This window comes from Drosophila navojoa, chromosome 4 (genome assembly GCF_054131105.1).
Source record: "Drosophila navojoa isolate 15081-1374.11 chromosome 4, UAZ_NAV_1.0, whole genome shotgun sequence".
Lineage (NCBI taxonomy): Eukaryota > Metazoa > Arthropoda > Insecta > Diptera > Drosophilidae > Drosophila > Drosophila navojoa.
This window is the reverse complement of record NC_142892.1, coordinates 11,836,221-11,861,516: the sequence shown is the minus strand read 5'-3', so window position 1 is coordinate 11,861,516 and position 25,296 is coordinate 11,836,221. Positions and strand designations below refer to the sequence as shown.

Genomic DNA, 25,296 nt, shown 5'->3' with positions numbered 1-25,296 from the left:
ACAGCCACAAAAGTGAAAATCTAAACCAAACGAAATTCTGGTTTCAATTGCTCGCGGTTGTTGTTTTTGTTGTTATTTCTCAGTTTCCTATGGTTGAGTGCAGCGAGCAGGCGGCAAACGGACTTTGCCATTGTTTAGCCGAGATTTTCTGTTTGTTCCAGCTGCTTGACGACGTTAAACACACACAACTGTAGACAGAGAGAAAGAGAGACAGAGAGAGAGAGAGAGTGGGACTGCGGAGGGGGTGACTGCAGAGACTTAGTTAGCTGCCTATGCAACTCCATCATCAAACGGCTAAACGAGTTTCAACGCCAAGTGCCACTCCGTCTGGGGACTATGCCATTGTTTTTTGGCCTGGTTCAATTTCGACGCTTGGCTTTCGGACAACGCCTTTTGGAAGAAAAAAATAAACAAAATTGAACACGATCGCCGCACAATGAAACGTCTGCAAAACTCGCCAAACAAAACGAATCCCATAGATGCAAAAAGAGTAAGAGAGAAACAGTAAGAGAGAGAGAGAGAGAGAGAGAGAGAGAGAGTGAGGCTATTTCATAACAAGTATTGCCAAACGCCTCCCACCCACAACACCCAAAAGCCAAACGATTTATGAACGAGCCAACGATCACCGCATTTAAGATCATTTTCATGCATATGTTTTTTCCTACTTTTTTCTTTCTTATATCTCAAGTGTTTTTTTCTTCATTTTTTCGCCGGCTGCTGTGGATATTTTTTTTGGCGTGGGCTGTGCAGAAAAACGTTGGCCAAGTGCTTTTGCTTATTTTCGTATGAAAAACATTTTCCAAGTGGCCATTTGGTAATATATATATTTATATAAATATCTCTATATATACACATTTATAAATATTTTTGTTGGGAAAATTTTGTTTTCAATTTAGTCATCGAAAACAATTTGAAAATGTTTTGTTCTTTTTTCTTTTTAATTCAGAATCATTTTATAGGCGTCTGCAAAACAATAGAGTAATCAAACTTTTCTATAAATAGTTTACCCAACTTCGAATGCCTGTCATCAACATTATTTTTCGACCAAAGCTTCACCTTATGTAAACCTCTTCACAAAAGAATTCTTTTGACGGCATTTCTCAGAAGTTTCGGTCACTGATTAACGGCTGCAACAACAGTTAGAATGCATTCCAGCTACCGTTAGCACAAATTCTCGAAGCGCTCCACAAACAACCTTTTCCATCATATGTTAATTTGTTCATCATATCTATTTTTTTTTTTTTTTTTTATGATCCAACAGTTGCTTTTATTTTTCATTCTTTCTTTGTGTTTCATTGCTCAATTTGCATTTCATTTGTGTTATTAAACTGAATTGTTGTTGGTGTAGAGCTATAAAAAACTGTTTTCACTTTCGCAAATTAACAATAGAATTCAGTTAAGCACAGGTTCCCCAAAGAAAGAAATGCACACACAGAAATATCAAATCACAAAACGAATTTGAGTTCGAGAAAGACCGAAAAAAAAAAGTAAATAAAACAAATTATGCAGTCGGCTGAAACTGAAATATATACCAAGCTAAAACCGGTTTACACCTGTCCCAAAATTTGATGTGTGAATATATCTATACATATATATAAATATATGTATATGAAAGAGCTGGCAATAGAATGCATAAATAATTTTCAAAACAAACTACAACAAACCAAATAACAAGACTTTGGATGAAAACAAATTTTGTGCTGTTGTTATTGTTGCTATTGTAAACAATAGAAATGCAAATTGACTGACGTTTTATGATTTGTAATGTTAATTATGCTGATGAATAATGCCAACAACAGAGAGAGAGAGAGAGACAGAAGTAGGAGCTGAGGGGCTTCCAGGGGAACCCTCGTACCAGCTTCATTAGTCAGCTCATCAAGTAGACAATAAAGCGAATGCATAAGCATTTATGAATATATTTGTATATATATTCAGAGATGATATATAATACGAGTGGGGAACGCATTTTTGAAAACCGAAAGTGCCAAAATAAAATGCGGAAATACTTCCCCATATATGGCATATAAAGGGAATTATGAACGCATTGCGTTTCATATATGTACATATATATTATTTATCAATATCGATTCGCTGCATGTATACATACATACATATATACAAAAAGTAAAAGTTAGCCAGCTGCCTGTCCAGTGAAACGGGCGCAAGAGGCGTGGCCAGAAATGGAAGACGTGCTGTTTACTAAATAGAAAACTAAGGAGAAAGAAAAAGAGAGATTTTACGGAAATGCGTCAAGAAGTTTCTGTGGGTGGCTGACTCTTCCTCTTTTCATTCAGCCTAGCAGTCAATGTTAACATAAACACTGCAACAACAGCAACAACAACAACAACAACAACAATGGACGACTTATAAACATTGTACGCTCGAACGCTTGAAAATATATTTTGTTTATAATAAATGCGCTAAAGGCTTATAAAAATAAACGCATCAATTGCAATGCCGTCTAACAACGCAGCCAAAGGCCATGCAATGTCGCTGTTGATTCTGTTGTTTTTTGTTTTACTGCCCCTCTACTCGATTCTCAGCGCGCTTTGTTTATAAACTGAGAAATGGCAAATGTGTTTATCGAATGCCAGCTGCTAGATAAACTCACGTGGCTTGATTAATTGTGAAGAGTGAACTTACCTGGAAAGCAAACAGAGAAAGAGAAAGAGATAAAGAAAGTTAGTGAATATGTGGAGGAAAATTAGGTTAATACATATAGTATATGCAAAATATTAGTTACTAAATACTCTTTATTGTATGTTGATTTTTATTAGTAATATCCATGCATATATCGAACAGCTATCGATAACAGCGCCCCATTCATTGACTTTCACATTAAATTATCTTATCGCTATACAGATATCCCATAATTGTCAGCTCAATTACAGTCGGCTAAATTTATGATCTATATAAACCCCTAAACTGCACACGTCGCCTTTGATTACATACTATCGATCGCATGATTAATCGATTAATTTATCTTTACACATGGATTAGCATATTTTAATTAGAAATTCGCTCTGCATCACAACGCTGACGGCGCAGACAGCAGTAAATTGTCGACTCCCCATTGGGTGCGACTTCAAAGTCAATGTTCTGTTGTGTCTTCAACTTGTGCTTCTTCTTATAACTCTACTTAGTGCAGTTGTTGTTGTTGCAAGTCTGCTTCTACTTCTACAACTGCTTCCTCTTCTTCTTTCTCGGTGGAATCAACGCTACCATCATAGCATAATGGCATTATCACAAGGCGACAACGTTAAAGACGACGTGTGCAGCGAGTTGCATGACACGACCCAGCACACACACACACACACACAGTTGCAACACTTATTAGTTTTTATGTATGTGTGTGTGTGTAATGCAAAATAGTTGGCAGCTGAGGCAGCTGCCGCAATGACAGCGTCGTATGGAGTGCATTGCACCGGCAACAACTGTGCAACAACTTCTTGCGCCTGCCACATGCCCCAAGCCCCACTGCCCACTGCCAGCTGCCGCTGCCTGCTGCCTGCTTACTTCAGCTTCTGCTCCACTGGCAGCAAACAACGCGCAACTTTTATGCCCCGTCGTCTGTGGTGCGCCCAGCAACGTTTTCTTTTCTGCCTCTTTACGAGCCGAGTGAAGTTTTAATATTATTATACCACGTTGGGGCTGAGCAGCGAGACACGTCTCAGACTCTTGACTTATTTCGACCGGCGCACAGCGCAGCTTTGCCACAAATGGCGGCGGCAAAAAGTGTGCCGCAAGCTGAGCCAAAGCCACCATTGCTGCTGCCGCTGGCCTGCCCGCTGGATGAGCAACTCGGACACTTGATCGTCGGTGATGATCCCCTTCATATTATGCGCAACTAAATCAAATGCAATTTCTCACGCGCTGACAAAACAAAGCCAATGCGATTTTTTTTTAATGTGCGCCGTTGAATGATTGATGCATTTTATTTAAAGTAGTCATAAACAGCGACTGCAGGGGTAGACAATGGCGCAGACGCCGCAGACACCGCCATTCCCTCGCCCATCGTTGCGTGTGGCACGCGTTTCCTTACACTTTATGGGAGCTGCGTTTATATGGACGAATGAATCAGTATGGTGTGCAGAAACTGAAAGCGACCTCATTCGTGTTTATGCCACGTACAATATGGCTCGGGCCCTGGCCCGGCCTGGCCAGCCCGAGCAAATGAGTCAAGCACTAGAGAGCGATCGTGCCCAGTAGCCGGCTACGTGCTCGATCCCCGCTGCCTGATGTTGCCCCGATCGCTGTGCGGCCCTTCCGGTACCGAAAGAATCGATTTCTTTATGAACACAAAAGCGAACAAAAAACTTAAACAGAAATGAGTTCGTTAACATCTTTGCAATATATACATATACATATATTGTTGACAGCCTGGCAACATGTTGCCGCAACACGCCGCATGTTGCCTCATGGGATGGCTTATCGGCAGCGCGCTGCCCTCAAAAGCATTTAACGATTTCCGTTAGCCGCGCAGCCAGCAACTCCTTCACACAGCTTGCCCACGCTGGCAGAGAGAATAAAAAATACTCCCAAAAAAAAAAAATTGAAGATAAATAAATAATTCCAGTTGAGATTTTGCAAGCCGTGCCACAAACAAAAACAAAAGAGAAAAGCTAAGCTCGAGTGGTCGAAGCTCAAATGCCCTAACAGAGATAAAGATGGCTATATGGCTATATGGCTATATGGCTATATGACTAAGCTAAGTTAACTAAGCTAAAGTTAACTATATATATATAGATCTGCTTGTTGATCAAAGATAACACTTCACATTATTTATCTTATTTAATATATGAAAATTATTATCATGGCCAAATTCTACATAGAAGAGTATTAGCCAGTAGAGATGTTCCTTAGCCATTTGCATGTGCCTTTAAAATATTTATGAATAACAACGGCAAAAAAGCAGGCATTGAATTTTGGTAGGGTTAAAGCCTTGGGCATGTCATGCGACAGGAAATGAAGCTAATTTGCTGGCGGGGCGCGGCAGCTGTTGGGCCCAAAAGGAAGGAGCGCGCGTGTGCAGCGAAGACAAAGAGCCAAAGCCAAAGCCCAAGCCTGAGCCAGCAGAGCCAAGTTCAGGCAAGGAATTGGCCAGGCCAAGGCGACAGACGCGGACTTCGCCTTTATGGCAAATGGCGAATGGATAAAAACGCGCTCAAAAACGCATTCACATAACATTTTATGATGAGATGTCAGCACACACAAACACACAAAGTATACATAACACAACAAAGGAAATTTCCTACAGCTATCTCGCTCACTCTCCCGCTCGCTTTCTATGGCTTTTGTGCCTTTGCCTTTGAACTTGCCTGGGGCATAAATATACCAGCATACACACACACACACAAACACATATATAAAAGCTTTTTTTTTGAGCTTACAACAGCTTCCCAAACACTGAGAGAAAAGTGAGTTCAAGTTCTTGATATTAGTTGACAAAATTAGTTATGCTTAAAATAAACTTTGTCAACAGTTAAAATTAAAGAATTTCAATTAGTGTAAAATTTTTAATTAGTTTACTTTGCTTGGTTTTTTGTTTTTTTCTTTTTTTTTTTTTAGTGTGGCACACAGTGGAATAATTTTCCACTTTTAGCACTGGGCAAACATCATAATCAAGCATTTTGCCGCAATTTGAGTTGACAAGGGTGCAGGCATTGAAGGGGAGAGAGAGACGGAGAGAGAGGGAGAGAGAGGGAGAGAGAATGAGTGGGTGGACTAAATAAACATAGACACCCGCCCACGCGCCCTTACAATGTCAGCTGTGGCTGTGTGAGTCATACAACAGCCAACAGCTGTTGGTGGCTTGCCCCGTGTGACTGGCGAGGGTGGCGGCCCTTATCAAAACCACCCCTCGTCATTCTGAGTGAGTCAGCAAAGTCTGATCCGAGGAAATGACTCAAAAGGGAAAAGCTTTTCGTCAACTGTCAAGCAGATAATGAAACGTGTTGCAAGCCACTGAAATTGGAGCAGTCGCTGTGTTGCGTGTGGCAGCAGCAACAACAAAGCATTGCTCGCCCTGACTCTGCATGAGCTGCAGGCGCTACTCCTGGCACTTGTCCACTTGATGTCAAGTGCAGCCAACAGTTGAAATGGAAATGAGACAGAATCTTAGCTCCACGAGGGTGGCTGCCAGCTGACTGCATCTCTCTCTCTCTCTCTCTCTTTCTCTCTACCACATTGTTTCTCCAGCGATTTGCAAAATAAAATGGCTTCACATTTGGCAAGGGCTCTGCTTTTGTTCTTCAGCATTTTCGGTTGGCCGTGTGGCAGCCACATGTCGGCATTAAAAGTCAGCAGGCGTGAATGAATTATGCGGTTTAGCTCTCTGACTACATAAATCTCCAACAGTAATTAATCATATTTTCAGTTGGTTTTACTTTTTTAAGTTACAAAGCACAGGGTTAACAATAAACAATAAACAAGAGTACAAAATGCAATCACAATAAGCCAGCCTTCAGCCACATCCTGAATGACTTTGCAGAGGTCTTATCAATGTGGTAACTTTTAAACATTTCATTATAAAACTATTTATCAGCGCAAGCATAAAACAACAATAACAATCGCATAGAGCGCGCTTTTGCATAAATTCACAATTATGACAAACATTCCTTTTCTTCTTTACTTCTTTGTTTGCCCCATTCATCATTTTGGTATTTTGAATTATTGAAAATAAATCTCGCCAGCGTAAAGGTATGCCTGACCATATTGAGCACGCGCGCGTTGCCCCACTCGATTACAAAGCAGAAGGGGTATATTGGTTTTCGAGCATGAAGTTGACAGTTTATTATATATATAATCAGATTACTTTGATAGCTTAAAGAACAGGGAACTCCAAGGAACAACAAATAAGAATTTTTGATATTATCTTGCTAGATTTTGCAGCTCAAGCGGGTATTATGCAGTCAGTTGCGCCCGATTGCAACAATCTTTTTCTTATATTCTCCAACCGCACCCCAAACATGGTCATGTTGAAGCCAACAACATTAATTTAGCTCTGTTTGCCGCCTATGGGCCACATAAAATAAACAACACTGAGAGAGGCAAGCCGAAAGAGACAGAGAGAGAGAGAGAGGGGGCGATAGCCACAAAAAATAAATAAAATAATATTCTACAAGTTACCTGTCACGACGCCGTGTATCTAATATCCAAACTAATATTTGCTTATTAACCTTTGCTCATATCGCAGCGTGTGTGAGTCTGTCTATGTGTGTGTGTGTGTGTGTGCAAAGATAGTGAAGAGAATTAGCAGACATATAGATATAGATATGTACACACACACATACGAGCTGTCTTTTGTTAGTTCTCAGTTATTTGATACAGCTTACTCCATTAAGCACTAGCAACTTATAAAATGTTATTAGCTTTTAACACAATTGAGTGTTGTAAAAGCTCGCTGCATTTTCAATGCCTTTGTGAGCACTGCAAATGCTCTTTGATCTATTCTATATTATCAGTGCGCCGTAGGTCATTCGAAGTGCGGCGATAAGGCGTATATTTCGATAAAAGCGTCAACAAATTTAATAAAATCACTCGCTGTCACCTTAGGTATGTATATCTATACATATATGTATATACATATATAATTTTTATGAGCAGCAACAGGTTCATTTAATTTAGTCATAGTCCACATATGCCTCAATAACTTGGCTGATAAGTTTCCTGGATTTCTCTGACGCACACATTACATTATTGCACCAATGAAACGGAAATGTATGCACATACATACACACATGTATAACGTATTTGCATACATATTCATCTGAAAGTATGCGTTATAAAATCTCAGCATGAATCATCGTTAGATGCTCAAAACTTCTAGGTAAAAGCCAAAGCCAAGAGCTTTTCGCTATGCGCTGACGCATAATGTTTAAACAATTCAAATTGTTTGCCATTGTGTGGGTGTGGCGCCTAGGTGTTAATCATACAAAAGAAGAAAGGACAAACAAAACTACATGAGGAGAGTGAGCGGTACTTTCCAAGATATAGACTTATAAATCTATCACAAAGCGATTGCAGAAGTCTTAGAGAAATAGCCATTGAGTTGTTTATACGACTCCGCCTTAAAGTCGATTTTTTAACTGCGAATGACGTATTCGCACAGAACAGTCAGCCAAACATCGCGATTGTATATACATATACGCAAATACCTCGCCTTTTAGAGAAACAAATTCACTGCGAATACATTCTCTGCATTTTAATTGATTCTTTATTGCCTGCAAATGATTAAGCGCCAAAAGCTGTACGTACGTACAACTATTTGTTTATTTTCATTCCATTCTCACTTTTGGTTTTCTATTACTGTTTTTCAATATGTTACGCATTTATCGCTGCCCCAACTGGAATGAATATAATAAGTTGGTCAAGCGATAAGTTGTAAAGGAAATGCGTGCTACATTAAACAAAACCAATGCTTATATGTATGTATATGTATAACTATATGTATATATATTTATATTTACAAGAAACCGCCTTGGCTTATCAGCGCCAACGAGCGCCATACATACCCTTATGAGAATTATGGGAATGTACATTTGATTTCTAAACAACAAATCGCAGGCGCCGCGATTTTGAATGGCAACGGTCACAATTTGCATACGAAACGCATTGGCCAAAACGTATCTGATGGATACGCAGCGCACGGACACAGCCAGCGGCAGCTGCTTAATATGCATGCAGCAGCAGCTGAAGGCTGAAGGCTACTGAAATCGATAGACAGCAGACACCATACGACAACAACAACAAGAATAACAATAATGGATATTTTACAATGCACTGGGACAGTGTGAGTGGAATATGCAATTATCTTAGACCGCAAGATAGGCATCAAGCGAAGCTTCGAGAAGAGAACAAGAGAGAACATGGGAGAATGAGAGAGCCATAGAGAGATTGATTTCGATATGGTGAGGGAGATAAACAGATAGAGAGAGAGGGAGACAGGTAGAAAAAGAGATAATAGCAACAGCTCTTCGTAATTTGATTTATCGCTCTCACAGATTATATATCCCATAATAAACATTTTATAAACTAAACATAAATCAATTTTATAATCGAATTTTCTTCTCGCAAAATCTAATAATATTTCTTGCATTTGAAATTAAAATGAAATACAGAAAATTGCCAAAAGCTAAGCCGTACACTATATACAAAATGAATGTCGTAGTCAATTTTTATAGGGGTTTTTCCTAGATCTATTAATAATGCAACCCCCTGGACAACACAAAATGCGTCTTAAATCTGAAAAAAAGTAGAGTGCGGGAAATGTCAAGGAAAATTCACCGGATGCAATGAAATCAACAAGAGTTTTCGCAACCACCCGTCGCGTGGCTCGAATTGCCAACATCCTTGCCATAATCCCAAGGCGAGCATGCGAGTTCTGGACTAATGCCACGTTCAAACGCATTGCGAATGGCGCCAAGAAGTCGTAGCCGTCTCGCATCTTGGCAGCCCTCTGAAGGTCTCTGGCAATGGCAAAAATCGATGCTGGGATGCTGTGCAACAAAGAAAAAGATTTGCACTTAGGGTGCGACCCCAAGCGAATATATATATATACACATATATGTACATAACTCTAATCTACAATCAAAATGCGTTTCTTGACAACTTGGCCTTGAGCACATAAATCGCCGACGCCCCCAGGACCACGCCCGGTGCTTTAATTGGAAGCCGTTGGGGACGCAATCTCTGCTGCCGCTGCTGCCACTGCTGCATATGGAGGGGTGTGTGCCACAATGTTAATCATGGCGCACACGTTAGCTAAATTAACGGCCCGACTGCAAACAGTAATTGGAACTGCTAAAAGATATATGGGCCCAAGTTCTTGTCCATTTTTTAAGGCATTACATTCACGTCTGTCTTTCGTGAAACATAAAAACTCTTGTTTTGTGCTTGTCGACAATTTATATTTAGCTATAAATGTTCGTGTCATTAAAACTAAAATAGCTAGAAATGGCTAATAAAAAAACTGCCAAAACAAAAGACAAATAAGTTTAGAGTTGAGAGTTATGTTTTGGACTTTGGCTAATTGCGGCGCGTTTCACATGCGAGTCAATGTCATGAAAACCTATTGAAAAACCACCATAAAAAAAAATAACAAGAGAGTTTTGTTTACTTTGAATCGAGTTTTGTTGGCGGCATTGAACGCTGAGTGGATTGGAGATTGGAGAGTGGAGAGTGTGAAGGAGTTAAGGGAGGAGAAACCTCAACCTAAAGACAATGAGATGGAGGGACAAGTGCCTGATGTGCGCTAAGATATAAATAGAGCAAGATGCACATACTTATATAGATAGAAGAAGCAGAAGATGATATTCAGATGGAAGAAAGGAAATTTTAAGATATATCTAAATTAGACATATTTTATAATTATATATATTAATTATTATTATTTTTGATTTCTATATCTTTTTTTTTTATAAATAATTATACGAAATACCAATTACTATACAAAATATATATAAAGAATTGCAATGTTTGTTCATAACTTAATCACATAAGAAATGTTTAGACAGCTGCAATAGTTGGCAAAAAATAAACAGCTGAGAAACCAATCAAGAAACTTGAGATTTATGTGGCATAAATATCAATGGAAATAAATGAAAAATAATTATAAATATCCAATGGGTAATTCAAGCTGCATTTCTATCATTTTGTAAATACTTTGATAGCAACTCAATAATAAATAAATCACATTATTACAGCTGTGACCTACCCCAGGTCTAAATTTAGCCACAAAGTTCTGCTGCGCCTACACCTGACTAGGGAACGTGTTTATCGAATCGAACATTCTTAGCACTAATCAATAAGTTTATTTAGATTATGGGCCAACGGGCACAGCAGCCCAATATAATCACTAAACGCAAAGGCTGCCCTCCACCGCCCCCTTGCCCAAAACAGATTTTCAGTTGACGGGCGACTATTTTTAGCGCGTGCGAAAGAGATAGCAGAAGGTAGACGAGGGCGTCAACGAACCAAATAAAAGAAAGACAGGAAAAAAAAACATACAAAAATATAATAAAGAAAAAAGAAATTCACCTAAAATAACGACTGTTTTTATGACAATTTTATTTGATTTAATTTTTATTTTCTGCTTTTTGCATATGCAAGGGGCCAAGTTGTAATGGACTTAAAGAGACGTCGGCGCATGCTTTAAATTTAATTAAAGTGAAAATTTTGTTCATAACAAAAAAAAATGAAAGAAAAGGAAAAAAGAGTAAAAATAAAACGAAACAAAAATGCAAAGAAAGTTTTGTTGTTATTTCTTTCGACGAGTGGCGCTTGGATTTACTTTGGCTTTGGCTTTTGGTTTTTTTTTTTGGTTTTAGCTGCGGCTCGTGGTTTGGTTTTTATTTTGAATTTCTGATACTTATTTCTATTTTTATGCAGGCCTCGCAATTGACCCGCTTATTAGCCAGGCTTGAAGCTTGGAATTTGCATGAAATAAAAATAACAATATTTTCGTTTACGTGTTTAAATCAATTAAACGTATTTAAGACTCGCCTGCCTGCACACTTTTCTTTCTCTGTATCTCCCTCTACCTTCCTCCCGCTCCCACTCTTCTTCCATGCTCTCCTTGCATGATATGCAAAATATTTTTTGTTTCCATGTCTCAAACAAAAGAAATATTTCTGTATTTTTTTTCTTCTATGGCGCAAATTGTTTATGCAAATTTTGAAATGTTTATGGCAAAAGAAATAACAATAATTGGCCACAGTAGCTACTGATTTTTACTCATTTTTTTCGCGTTGGTTCTCAAACAATGAAACGCGATTGAGTTGTAAATTTCTGATTGACTGGGAGAAAACGCCTTGATGGATCCATCAAAAGAATATTTGACGTCGAGTGTTTGCATTAGCGAGCCTTTACTGTCTCTTGCAATATATGCTTCAAATATTTCACATTTTTTCATATGTTGTACTTTCATCCTAAATCCGAAATGCAAATAACTTCCTTCGCATTAGTCAGCTTTTAGTTTTGCAAACTATCAAAATCCGGAAACATTTCAGTTGCAAAAAGGTGAAGAGAAAGGGAAAGGGTTAAAAGCTAATAGATAACGCTGACTGCGACTGTCTAGACATGCAATTTTATCCTGCCAGAGAGCAGAGAAGCGTCTGCTCTGCAGAGCTGCTGCGATGGCAGTTTTACACACAAACTCAGTCACACACACACACACACACACACACAGACAGACAGTTTGATAGTCTGACTGGCACACACCTACATAGAGATATACCGAGTTTGAGGGTGTGCTGCCGGCTGTCACGCAAAAACTACCCCCGAAATTGAAATCGAAATTGGAAATATAAAAAGAAATTGCATCGAACCGAATAGCAAGCAGTAGAAGGAAGCAGCCAAAACGTGATAAGCACTAAAAACTACAAAGTCCAACCACCGCTTACCAGCTGAAGCAGCAAATTTCAATGCAAAAGTGGGAGAAGGCGGGGGCGGCGCTCAGGTAAAACGCCAAAAACGGGCGTGACAGCAAACGAGTTAAGTAAAAATGAAAAAGCAAAAAAAAAACAGCTGTGTGCCAAATGGCGGCAGGAGGCCGTGGAAAAACAGTTAAGAAAAAAAATCAGTTGACGGCTGGCTGGAACAGACCCAAAAATACAACAAAAAATATAGAATTCAGCAGCAGCAACAAAAGCAACAAAAACCACAACGAGAAGAATTCCACGCTTGCGGCCCGCAATTTACATAAAACACGCAAAACCGGTTTATTGTATCTTTTTTTCTTCTTAAGTCGTCGCTCTGTTGGTCAAGAGACAGAAAGAGAGAGAGAGCAAGAGCCAGAGCAAGAGAGCGAGTTCAGCCTCGCGAGAACATTTCAAACATACGCTTGCACTTTAAGCTTGGAGTACAACAAGCAAACAAGAGAAGAATAACACGAAACAAAAAATGAAATAAAATAAAATAACTACAACAACTTACCCATAGCTCAGTACCCCAACTCATTTTGTTGTTGGAGCTTGACGCTGCTGCTGCTGCTGCGCTTTCTGACTCTGCCAGTTTCTGCTGCTGCGCTGCTTTAGCTTGATCCGTTTGCCACTGTTGTTATTGTGATTAGTGTTGTAAACAACGGCGGAAGAGCGTGGAGCGAGAATAAAAAGAAGAGTAAAAACTGAGAATTTTTGTTTCGTTTTCGTTGCCTTTGCGTTTTGTCTAATTGTCTGTGAACGAACAACGATAATAACAACGACAGTAACAACAGCAAAAAGAAACTAAAAAAAAATAGAGCGATTTCCAATTCTCAGAGTTTACACAGGCAACGCTTGATGCAGACGTGTCCACAGTCGCAGCAGCGACGCCGGCTGCGGCAGCGGCAGGTAGATCAAATGCTTAAGGAATTTGAATTAAGGAATGGGATATGTTGAATGGTGAACAGGGAATGGGAACGGGGCAGAAGTAGTTGATAGGACTCTTTAAAGTGCTGCCAATCGCAAACAAATAAAAAACATATAAAACCGGCCACCGCCAACGCCGACAGTGCTGCTGACGTCAGGAAATTTTTCGTGCACTGGCATTCACTACAGCCTCACGAGACCGAGAGAGAGAAAGAGAGAGACGGCGAGATTTTCAGAGCGTGGCTGCATTTCGTAATTGGGAGAGCGCGAGAGTCAATTGGAATCGAAACGCAATCATTTATTTACGACTGTCGATACATTAATTTATTAAACACATTTCGCCGCGCACGCCTTTCTGTGATTGCATTTGCTATTAGTTTTAATATGAAATTTAAATGCTGGTAAACAACGAACCACAATGGTTGCAACAACAACAACCATTCGATGCCAGACCAAACAATAAGCAATAGTGCCTATTGTTGTTTTTTTTTTACATAATTTCGCACACACACATACACTGGAGCGCACACAATCACACACGCACACAGCAACGAGCATAAACCGAGTGCACGCACTCTGCTTCTTTTATTCTGGGTTGCTGGCTTTTTTCGCGTATCGAACTGAAGTGCAGCGTTTGAGATTTTTGTTATTTTTGGCGTTGTTCAAGTGTTGCACAATATTTTATCACTTTGATATGCGCTTGCACTTAGTATGCGTCATAATTTAGGCGACACAAACACACACGGACACAATTTAATTGTTGTTTTTCTTTCTTTTCTCGCGAAAACAACAGAATGCGCATCCCGTAAACTCTTACCTTCGGCGATTCGATTGCAACTAAACCGAAGCTCAGGAGTGTGACCATATCGCGAATAGTTAAAAACACCAGTAGTATACAATCGATACGCGCTGTTATCGATAGCTATATGGCGAGTTACAAAGTAACGAGTAATTGGAAAATTTTCTTCGTTATTTTCAAATAGCTTTCGTTGCATAAAAAGGAGACATTTATATTTTGTAACAATTACATATAATTTATTTATTTGTTAACTAACTAAATAGCGGACATTTTGCATTAGTACTTTCGCAGTTTCCAGCTTGCGTCGTTAATTGTTGCATACATACATAAGTGCAATTCATAAATTTTGCATTAAATTATATACAGTTAGGATGCAATAACAATTACAAATATTCATTTCAAATCGTTGCTTAAGCTAAAACAGAAATATATATATGCTTTTGTGTGTGTGTGTGTTTGCAGTCATTGGACATTTAATCCATTTGCTGAAATTGGTATTCATTTTAGTTCGAGAGTATTTCGCACAGATTCGAGACTTATTAGTTAATAAATATAAAATAGACAAGGTCAAATACTAATTGATATATCATGCTATACTAAATATGTTGTGCCCGAACTGCTAGCTAATTGGCTCGATCTCTCTAACTCTGCTGCAGCAGCACCTCTGCAGCTAACTCCAAACTCCAGCCGGTCTGCTGCAGCGCCTGCTCGCATTGCGGCCTGCCGGCCACGCCCAGCCGTGTCAGCTGATCGATCTTGTAGTGCCTCATTGCAAGTTGGACGTCGCCGCTGGCGGCACGCAGTGCATTGCGCACATCCTGCTCAACGGCGGCGCTGCCCAGCTCGAGCATCAGCTGTTGTAGCTTCTCCTGCTCCCGCTGCGCCTCTGCCGGCACTGGCGCGTACAGCTGATGAGCGCCCTCGAGTTGCTGTTGCTGCTGCTGGCGCATTTTGTCCAGACGCCGCTGAATCTGCTGTGCCGAGAGTGGGGGCGGAGCCAGCGGCGCCGGCCGATGCGGACGCAGATAATCATCTAGCGGCACCTCATCATAGATGGCTGCACCACCATTGGCTCCATTGGGCACCTGGCCGTAATAGGCGGATCCGGCCATGCTTGCAGCCACGGGATCATAGCGCTCGCTGCCAGTGGCTGCTATGCTGCCATAGAGCGAGGCGCTGGAGGCGTAGACGCTGCTGCTCTTGGGAGCCACCACCCGATTGGAGATGGCCACAAAGGAGTGATTTGTCTCAGGCTGCTGTAATTGCAGTGAGTGCAGATGATTCTGATACAGTTGCTCTGGCTGCTCGGGCGGTGGCTGGGCGTAATACTCGGAGGGCGTGGCTGCCACACGCTCATACCAAATGCGATTCACTAGACTCTGCGTGCTCGTGGTGGCGGCTGCTGCTGCTGCTGCGGCGGCGGTCTCCACATTGTTCTGTTTGGTTGTGGGCGAAGCCTGGCTGGCATTGGATGTGGGACTGGAGTGATTCGAGTGATTCCCACTGCCAGCGGCATTCTTCAGAGGTGTAAGATTCTGCTTATAGACGATCTCTTTGTTGGCATACATTTGCGCCGAGTTCCGCTGGTAATCCTCCTGTGCCTTGTTGCTGCTGCTGTACATGTCCTTCTCAAGCTCGGCTATAAAGGACTTGTCCAGCAACACGCTCTCCGATGTAGCCGGCGGCTGCTGCTGTTGCTGCTGCACCACCTCATGCCGCTCCAGGGAGAGATTGCTCAGATTATACTGCATGGCAGCGGACTCCAGGGCAGGAATGTTCTCCTTGTTCGCATGCCCATTGGACATGCCAAAGAGATTCTTGCGTGCGGCCGGACTGCCATAGATGGGAGCAACCACAGCCACTGGGTCAGGAGTTGGCGCATTCGAGTAGAGCATTAGAGCACCAGCATTAGAGGCCTCCAGGCTGCTCGTATCGAACGGATCCCGAACGGGCGTCTGCTGCTCGCGCTTCTGCTGCTGGGCAAACTCCATGGTGTTGGAGTAGGTGGGCGGCATTTGATAGGGCGGCGGCTGCAGTCGAGCGGGCGAGGCGCCGTTCGCCTCGAAGTCAAACTGCGGCTGTTCGTTGAAGTAGGTGGGCGTGTTGGGGCCCGAGCTTGGGCCCGCACCACTCTCATTGAACGTGGGCACATCAATGGGCGCATCCAGCAGGCAGAAGCTGCTGTCCAGCTGCAGCGAGGAGCTATCGCCCATACCCAAGCCAGCGGTCGGTCGCATCTCTGGCGAGATGTCGATCAGTATGCCCTCCTCCTGCTGGTGCGGCGGCGGCGGTCGCTGCGGACCCACCAGGCTCTTGGTCTTGACCGCATTGCGCCGCTGCAGTCCAGCCGAATCGTTGACGAGTTTGTTGTAGGCGAACTGCTTGCTCGATATCGACTTGCGCTCCTTGGCATGTGCATCCTTGCCATGCGATGGCGGCGTTCCTTGCGGCTTCAGAGAGGCGCACTTGCGCTGTCGCTCTTCGCTGTTGGACAGCACCGCACCACCAGCACCTGCACCACCACCCCAGCAGAGGCCAAAGGACGAGCCATGCGCTGAGCTGTTGCTGCGCATTTGAACCTCGTTCTGACGACGCTGCTCCAGCAGGGCGCGCGGAAAGATGCCAATGTCGAAGGTGCGCTGATTTTGGCCCTTGATAAGCTTCAGCTCCGAGCGGCCATCGATGATGGCAATGGCATCGCCCGGCTCGATCTGCAGGCCCTTGGCATCATGATAGCTGCGCGAGGCGCGCATTACAGGCGGCGACATGCTGGCCAGGTATTCCCTGCAAGGGAGAGGGTAAAGACAAAGATTAGCAATAGCAAAAGTGGATCTAAGCATAACTTACTTGAGTGCTGCGAACGTGGGCCGTTCCGCTGGCGTCTTGTCCCAGCACTGAAGCATCATGGCGTAGACATCGGGTGGACAGGCATCCGGCTGGTGCAGGCGCTCGCCCTCTCGATCGATCTTGCGCAAGATCTGCGATCCGTTCAGCCCCACCCAGGGATCCTCGCCAAAGCTAAACATCTCCCACAGCGTCACACCAAACATCCAGGTGTCCGAGGCATGCGAGAATTGACGAAAGCGCAACGACTCGGGCGCACACCAGGGAAACGGCACCTTCTTGTGCTCAGACATCACATAGCAGTCGTCCTCCTGGGGTAGAGCACGCATGAGACCAAAGTCTCCAATCTTAATCTTATTGCCAGCGGCCAGCAGAACATTGCGGCAGGCGAGATCACGATGCAGAAAGCGCTTCTGCTCCAGATAGGCCATGCCAGTGACGATCTGCACGGACCAGTTCCAGATGTGGGTCAGCGAGGTGTGGCGGCACTGCTTGCGCAGCGTGTCCAGCAGCGAGCCACGCTCCGCCAGCTCCGTTATCATCATCATGGGCTGGGAGAGCACCACGCCGTACAGACGCACCAGGTTCGAGTGATCGAGGGCGTGCATGGCCTGCACCTCGCGGAAGAAGTCATCGATGATGCCCGGCTGGGTCAGATTGTCCGACTTGAGCACCTTTACGGCCACCTGGAGCACCTTGCCAGACGGCGAAGCGCTCCACTCGCCGCGTCGCACCACACCAAAGGAGCCATCGCCGAGCTTCAAGCCCAGCGTGATGTCCTTCTCGTGGATCAGGCACGTCAACGCGCCCGGTTGCATGTTCTGCTGCTGTTGTTGCTGCTGCTTCTTGGACGAGGGCTGCTTGCCCCCACCGATCAGCTTCGAGAGTATATTCTTGCGCCACTGATGCGCCTTCTTCTTGCGCACCGCATCCATCAGCCGGCGAATGGCGGGCTTACCCAGCCCGCAGCGCTCCAGATCGTCGCGCAGGACATAGTCAAAGTGCGCCAGCCTAGTCACCTGCAGATCATCACGTATGCGCTCCAGGAACTGCTCCAGCTGCACCTCGCGCAGCAGATCCTCCAGCCAAGCCGTCTCGCTGACGCCGCCGTCGCCACCCGCAGGCGAACCCATTATCCGGTGTACTGCAAGAAGCATTGATCAAAACGGGGTAAAATTAATTTGTAAATTTTAAAAGTTAACGGAACTAATATATGTACGAGCCAGTTTTAGGGCAGAGCAGTTAAAAAAAAAAAGGTGGAATAAGTGTCTAGGCTGTAAGGAATAAAATTCCTATTTAACAAGTTTTTAAAAAAGATTTTTGATAAGATTTGCAAATTTATATTTTTAGTTTTTTTGGTTTTGTATTGTTTTCTTCTTTTCGTTTTTGAACGGAACTTGACAAAGTTTTTAGGAAATGGCTTTTTCAGCTTGGCAAATCCTTATAATTACTTAAAATACATTCTTTTGCTTTTGGTATTTTTCGCAACATTTTGACATAGTTTTAATATGTGACCATTCACTCTTGCAAAAAGCTGCATGCATTGAAATTTGTTTGCTTTTCATTTTCATCTTTCTACCTAATTGTGGTACTTCCCACGCTCACGAAATATGGGAAATTTCGATTTGCATGCTGCTCACGTATGCTCTCTGTACGGGAACTCTTTGAATTGTTTCGAACATTTTGAATAGGGGTTGGAGGGGCGTGCCTTCATACTTGTTGCTTGCTTCGCCTCGGTCTTCAAATGGCCACAGCGAACTTGAACCCAGAGTGTCATAACATAACGGTCCTAAAGTACTTTGTTAGCGAAAGTGCTATATGACAGTAAATGGACAAACAGCAAATTAAAATTGCCGACGCATTGTCTCTGTCGGCGTCGGCGTCACCGTCTGCGTCGCCGCTGTAGCTTTATTATCAATAGTAGCATTACGTCAGCTATAAACGGTGACAGCGCAAGCGACTGGCTCAACGCAGAATGCGACAGAGACAGCAACTGCGCTGCAGCAGCTGCATGCAAGTGGGCCATGCATGATGGAAGTGAGTGACAGAGAGAGAGAGAGAGGGAGAAGCGGAATGAGAATGAGAAACCGAAACCGATACTAAGCAAATGAGAGAGCAGCCCCAACTACAGACAGAGCATTCGTGACGTCAAATTTGAGCTCCGACTGCAACGAGTTTCAAAAGAATTCTCGGCGCGTGCTAAAGTTGCGGTTGCAAACGATAAGAGCCGGAGGTAAGTTGTTTGAGTAAGTACAGAATGAAGGCAGCCCGTATTTTTAGAGCCGCTGACAAAGATTTATTCCAGCGATAGACTTTGCAAAAAAAAAAACGAGCTAATAACGCCTAACAAAGCCATTGAGCAATTACTAAGACGGAAACAATTAGTGTTGTAAAGCGGATGCGACGACACAGAAAAAAAATCATACATTTTCAAACGGCTTGGAAAGTGGATATTCCACAAATTGGAATATTCAATATTCACAAAGACTGCATTATTTCTTTTTTAGTATAAAATAAAAATACTAATTTATATTTGTTTAAAATATCAAACTTGTAAACGATCATTAATTTATATTTTCAGCCAAATGACACAGTTCAAAATTTCAAACTGTCGCTTCCAGAAATTGGAAAACTGTGCACTATATCCTTTACTAATTGTACAAACATAATGTCAACGTTAATTAATTTCTATACTCAGCCCCATTCACTGTCCATTGTAATCCGAATTTGTGGTGGCGATCAACCACCACCGTAAAAAAAATGGAACAGTTGGCTTAACAAAGGGATACAAAAGATTTACAGTTGTGTGAATTCCCAATAGATTGGTAATAGGAACAGCAAAAATGGAACACTTACCAAAGTGAGCTTCTGTCGAGTGGGTTTTTTTTTTCTCTTTTTGGGAGCAGCTGCAGCCGCTGCTGACCGAATAAAGTCACAGGCTGTGGCTCAGCGAAGCGTTGACGCTTCCGTTGTCGATGTTGTTGTTGTTGTCGGCTGCTGCACTTTGCGAAACTTCCTGTCTTTCTGGTAAACAGGTTGTGAAGATGAAACTGAAACTCAATATGTGTGTACAGCTTGGACAGACGTCGCAGTCGCAGCCGCAGCAGCAGGCGCAAGGTGAAGGACGTCGACGTCGGCGGCGCCGTCTGCGTTGTCTTTGTTTGTATGTGTGTGTGTGTGCTGCTTTGTTTACACTCGCACAAATAGCAGCTGGCTCGAGATGCGGCTACGTTGTACATGGAAATTGGCCATCATCGCCGTCATAATCGAGACGAATTGAGGGGCAGGAGGAGACCGCTTTATATTAATTTAGTTGGTCCCCCACACACACACACGCAAACACTAATGCACAATCCGCACTGCTGCCCCGCTATCTGCTCTTTTCCGCTGCTGCTGCTGCTGCTGCTGCTTTCGTCGTCACAGTTTTTTGCACAATTTTTCTTGCGTTTTTACCCTTTCGTTGTCGTTTGTTGTTGTTGCCAGCGTTTATTTTGTTACATATTCCTCGCATTAGTTTTGTGTAATTTCGCATAAATTAAACAAAAATTAACGTTTTCCATGGAAATGCGCGCACGAAAGACAGCACAAAATAAAGACAGCGAACAAAAATATGCGAGGGGCGAATGCACGAAACGAAGCTTTAGCTATTGCTGTTGTTGCTGCGTTGACAAGCGCGACAGAGCTTTTATTCGAGTCACGTTTACGGCTTGTGTTTCAACAGCAGATAACAACAAAAAACAAAGCGCGAGGCTTAATTATATTTTGAAAATAAAATCTGCTGGTAAAACTCGTGCGACGCAGACGCCTCCTGCGTATGTTGATATTGTACCAATACTGGACGTCTGTGTTACCGCGTATTGAAAGCGATAATATACTGTCTTCCAGTGTCTGCAATATACTAAACATTCATGCGACTCTTAATTGCGCCATCAGTGCGGTCACACTGCACATGTGTGTGAGTAGCCGCTTCGCGCTGAATGCCAGCTGTTTTTAAGCACACGTGCGGCGAGTTGAGGTTCTTAGAGTCTGTGTTTGATTTAATGTTAAATTGCTTAAATAAGCTAAAAACATGCCGGCAGCTGTAGCTACAGGTGTGCAAATCAATGGTTCATTGAAAAACAAAAAGATTGTATTTAATGACGAGGGCGAGGCTGTGACGAAGCCCAAGTGGGAGAAGCACAATAACAATAAAGGTGCGTCAAATGGGCAGGTGAAAAAGCCGCAGAAAATTAAATTCGGTGAGGATGAACATGCGGCAGAGAAGGCTACAGTAGTAACAAGTGTGAAAAATAAAAAGATTGTCTTCAATGACGATGGCGAGGCTGTGACAAAGCCTAAGTGGGAGAAGCAAAACAACAATAAAAACGCGTCTAATGGACTGACGAAAAAGCCACAGAGAATTAAATTTGGCGCTAATGGCGGTGCAGAAGAGAAGGCCGCTGTACCTACAGGCGTGAAAAACAAAAAGATTGTCTTCAATGACGACGGTGAAGCTGTGACCAAGCCCAAATGGGAGAAGAATAACAAAAGCAAGCCACAAAGTAATAAAAATGCGTCAAACGGCTATGTTAAACAGCCGCAGAGAATTAAATTCGGCGACGCAGAAGAGGAAGTGCAGCCTGAAGAGCCCAAGCCGAAGCCAGCTAAAAAGGGCAATCATTTAGTCTTTAACAATGATGGCGAAGCAAAGAAGCCACAGCGCATAAAATTCGACGAAGATGGTGAAGAGAAAGAGCCAGGATCAGACAGCGAAAGCGAAAATGAAGCGGTTGAAGGTGCACAAAAGAAGCGAAAGAAGCAACAGTTACAAATGGACGATTACGACTCCCAGAAGAAATGGTATCAAGTGGCAAGTATTCTTGAAAGTTATATAAAGATGTAAAAAATATAATTTAAATTTATTTATACAGTACACGGAATACCCCAGCAGCGATGAGGTGCTGGACATGAAGGAGAACGACCAGCTGGAGCTGTTTAATCTGTGCAAATCCGCCTTTGAGTCAGAGAAGACAACATTCAATAAGCGTAAGAGTTTCTATAAATACATGTATAAATGAATATTCAAATATTAAATATATTGCTGTTACAGGCAATCCAACGGACGCTCGCTGGCTGCAAACGGCGCTACACAAGGGCACAGCCAAGGATCGGGCCAACGCCGGTGCTCTGCTTGTGACCAGCAATCCGCTGGGCAATCTGGAAGCGCTCTCTAATCTGATTTCCTTCTGCAAAATATCCAACAAGAGCAGCAACGATGTCATTGCCGTGCTCACGGATCTGTGGCAGGAGGTGCTGCTGCCGCCACAACGTAAACTGTTGGCTATCCATACGCGTGGCGCCGATTGGAAGCTATTGAAGAAGCAGGACTTGGCCAAGGAGAAAACACGTCGCATCTACGCCTATTGGTACTTCGAGAACGAGCTAAAGGATCAGTATCATGAGTACTTAAAGAATCTAATGCAAGGCCTGCAAACGGGCCAAGAACACAACAAAACCGCTGCCATTGTGGCCGCGTCGAAGCTACTCGCCTTTGCACCAGAAAAGGAGCAAATGCTGCTCACGATGCTCATCAATAAGTTGGGCGATCCCATTGCCAAAATCGCCTCCAAGGCGCTGCATCATCTCACCGAGGTGGCCCAGAGGCATCCCAATATGTGCGGCGTCATTGTAGCCGAAGCCGAGAAGCTTCTCTTCCGCAACAACATTGCCGAGCGTGCCCAGCACTTTGCGCTCTGCTTCCTCGCCAGCATTGCGCCGTCGGGCCGGCCGGAGGTGTGCACCAAGTTGGTCAACATATGCTTCGCTCTATTCAAGGTGCTCGTGCAGAAGGGCGCCGTCAACAATCGCACCATGCAAGCGATTCTGCGCTGCCTGCAGAAGGCCATCGTCGAGGCGCAACCGGCCAAGGGCAGCACCGAGCTACTGACCAAGGAGATGCAGGACACCATCTATAGGCTGGTGCACCTGGCCGACATACGCGTCTCGGTGCAAACGTTGGGCCTGCTGCTGCAGCTGGTGACAGTGAAGACCGAGAAATCGGATCGCTTCTACAATGCGCTCTACGTCAAGCTCCTGGATCTGAATCTGATCAACATCGGCAGCAAGACTGCAGCCCAGTTGCTGCACATTGTGCACCGGGCCATCCACATAGATAAGCATGTGGCCAGAGCGCAGGCATTCATCAAGCGCCTACTCCAGCTGGCGCTCTATGCGCCGCCCAACATGTCCGCTGGCTGCTTGATTGTGCTCCATAAGCTGCTGCGCATGCGCCGGGAGCTCGTGGGTGGCATTGGAGACATCGAAATGGCGGCGAGTGCAAAGCAACTGCTGCCCGCTGCGGCAGCTGAGGATCTGGACAAGTTTGGCAGTGATGGCGAGGAGGTATATAAGGATGCCGATGTAGAGCAAAACGAGGCGGAAGTGAAAGAGGAAAAGGCAAAGGAAAAGCAAACTGTAGCCAGCTCATGGCATCATCTGAATCTTGTGGCCACCGAGTCGAAGGTGCGCGAGATTGATGCCTGCAAATATGATCCCTATCATCGAGTACCCGCCTTTGCAGGAGCTGGCTATGCGCTGCGGAACGAGCTGCTGCTGCTGCGTCAGCATTTTCATCCCACAGTGCAGGTGTTTGCTGAGAACATACTGCTAGGTAAGAAGTTAGTCTCATCCGAGCACCATTCCATTTATATTAATTCACTTTCCCTTTTAGAGAAACGCATTGATTACTATGGAGATCCATTGCGTGACTTTGGATTGCCGCATTTCCTGGAGCGTTTCGCTTTCAAGAATCCCAAGAAATTGGACCATCAGCAGGCAGTTGATGGCGCCGCTAGCGTTGCCCACAAACGATACATTTCGTTTGGCGCACGTGGCAAGCCTGTCAAGTCGCTGACCAAAGCAAACTGTACAGAGGACGAAATGTTTATATTCAATTATCTGGAGCATAAGCGCAAGCAGGCGGAGCTGATGGAGCAGACGAAGAAGCAGAAGAAAGTGGAGGTGGAATCAACAGAAGCGGGTGATGATGAGCTGAAAGAGGGTGAAGTGGATGATGATGAGTTTGAATCATATTTGGATGACTTCTTTGGCAAGAAGCTGAAAAAAGACGCGGATGGGGAACAGGACGAAGAAGAGCTCAATTTCCTGCAGGAACTGGGTGGGGAGCTGCAGACTGATAAGTCCAAAAAGAAGGATAAGAAAAAGAAACAAACAGATGATGATGAAATGGATGACGAATGGGATGATGGAGCGGAGGATGACGACGAGGAGATCGATGAACTGTCAGGTGCCGAAGCAGAGGATCAGTCGGATGATGAGGCGGGCTCAATCGATCTGGAGCCGATTGACAACGATGAGGACGACGATGATGATGATGATGGTGATGATGATGATGATGAAGGTTTGATAATGGGTGACGATAGTGATGACAGCGAAGGTCCAGATAGTCCTGACGATGACGGTGATGATGATGACGAAGACTCGCCGCCCAAGAAGAAGAAATCACGCAAGGATGTCGGCATGGATGAACGCAACTTTGCACAGAAGCTGAAGCACAGCGACGGTGCGTATGAATTAAATATTATACATACTTTATATTAATGTTTATTTAAACCTATTTTAGATATGAGCTCTCTGTTCGCTGCTGCGGACGATTTTTCAGCGCTGCTCGAGGAGACTGGCAAAACCAAGGGCCAGGGCACCAGCAATGCGGTCTTCAACAAAGACAAATCGTCTGATAAACAGCTAAAATGGGAAGAGAAACGAAGATCGAATAGCAAAATCTACACAAGTAAAAAGTTTGGCGGAGGCAAAGCTAAGAAAGGAGGAGGAAAGCCAAAGTTGGGCAAAAAGCGAAAACATTAGCTTGGAATTGAGATGAGGCGGGGCAACTGCGACTGGTTTTATATATACAAATCTAATTGTGTTATGAATTATGTAAATAAACAATTAAATGATTTATGCTTAAGTTTTATATATCAAACTATCATTCAATTTCGAATAAGACATCGACGTTGACTTAACTTTTGATTCATGTTAATTTCTCAAAAGCTTTACAGTCTGACGAGCTAGCTCACTGTTGATCATATATCGATACTTTACAGCCTTTGGCCCTTATCGATTACTCGATAGCTGCTACCAATTGCGGTTCTAAAATACTGCAGAAATAATATTTGAATTATTTTATTTTAACTTTCTATACAAACTTTTGTGACTTAAACGCTATCAAGTTAAATTGTGGTTTATATGTCTCTTCTTTCTTTTGTACACCTAAAAAAACGATCAATCGAGCGCTTTGTCTCTGTATAT

The 25,296-nt window shown here is 43.5% G+C and overlaps 3 protein-coding genes across 15 annotated transcripts in view; 1 reads left to right on the top strand and 2 right to left on the bottom strand.

Moving 5' to 3' along the window:
• The window catches only part of Cip4 (formin-binding protein 1-like Cip4), a 35,433-nt gene extending 21,217 nt beyond the window's left edge, over nt 1–14,216 (bottom strand). For 6 of the 11 annotated variants that reach the window (XM_089258890.1, XM_089258892.1, XM_089258889.1 and 3 more), the window contains exons 1-2: nt 14,164–14,216; nt 12,934–13,050 (exon numbers count right to left, since the gene is read on the bottom strand). In XM_089258890.1, the coding sequence (XP_089115016.1) occupies nt 12,934–13,050; nt 14,164–14,211 (165 nt within the window). In that variant the 5' untranslated portion in view covers nt 14,212–14,216. The remainder of the gene's footprint in view (nt 1–12,933; nt 13,051–14,163) is intronic. The other 5 variants (XM_089258885.1, XM_089258887.1, XM_089258891.1 and 2 more) reach the window with 3 other exon arrangements.
• Nucleotides 14,217–14,353: 137 nt separating this feature from the next.
• On the bottom strand, nt 14,354–20,844 carry Ack (activated Cdc42 kinase). 3 transcript variants are annotated; one of them, XM_089259473.1, is made up of 4 exons: nt 20,443–20,844; nt 19,846–20,013; nt 16,993–18,133; nt 14,354–16,929 (listed from the first exon to the last, which is right to left on the bottom strand). In XM_089259473.1, exons 3-4 carry the CDS (start codon nt 18,120–18,122, stop codon nt 14,787–14,789), a joined length of 3,273 nt encoding a protein of 1,090 aa, XP_089115599.1. In that variant the 5' UTR covers nt 18,123–18,133; nt 19,846–20,013; nt 20,443–20,844; the 3' UTR covers nt 14,354–14,786. The 3 variants fall into 3 exon arrangements, with proteins under 3 accessions (XP_089115599.1, XP_017957523.1, XP_030239786.2); XM_018102034.3 differs by having other exon boundaries at nt 19,846–20,009; XM_030383926.2 differs by lacking the exons at nt 19,846–20,013; nt 20,443–20,844 and having other exon boundaries at nt 16,993–18,351.
• Nucleotides 20,845–20,939: 95 nt separating this feature from the next.
• Nucleotides 20,940–24,970, top strand: Noc1 (Nucleolar complex protein 1). The gene is made up of 5 exons (XM_018102030.3): nt 20,940–21,838; nt 21,900–22,014; nt 22,079–23,638; nt 23,699–24,550; nt 24,611–24,970. Exons 1-5 carry the CDS (start codon nt 21,059–21,061, stop codon nt 24,850–24,852), a joined length of 3,549 nt encoding a protein of 1,182 aa, XP_017957519.1. The 5' UTR covers nt 20,940–21,058; the 3' UTR covers nt 24,853–24,970.
• Nucleotides 24,971–25,296: the final 326 nt, after the last annotated feature.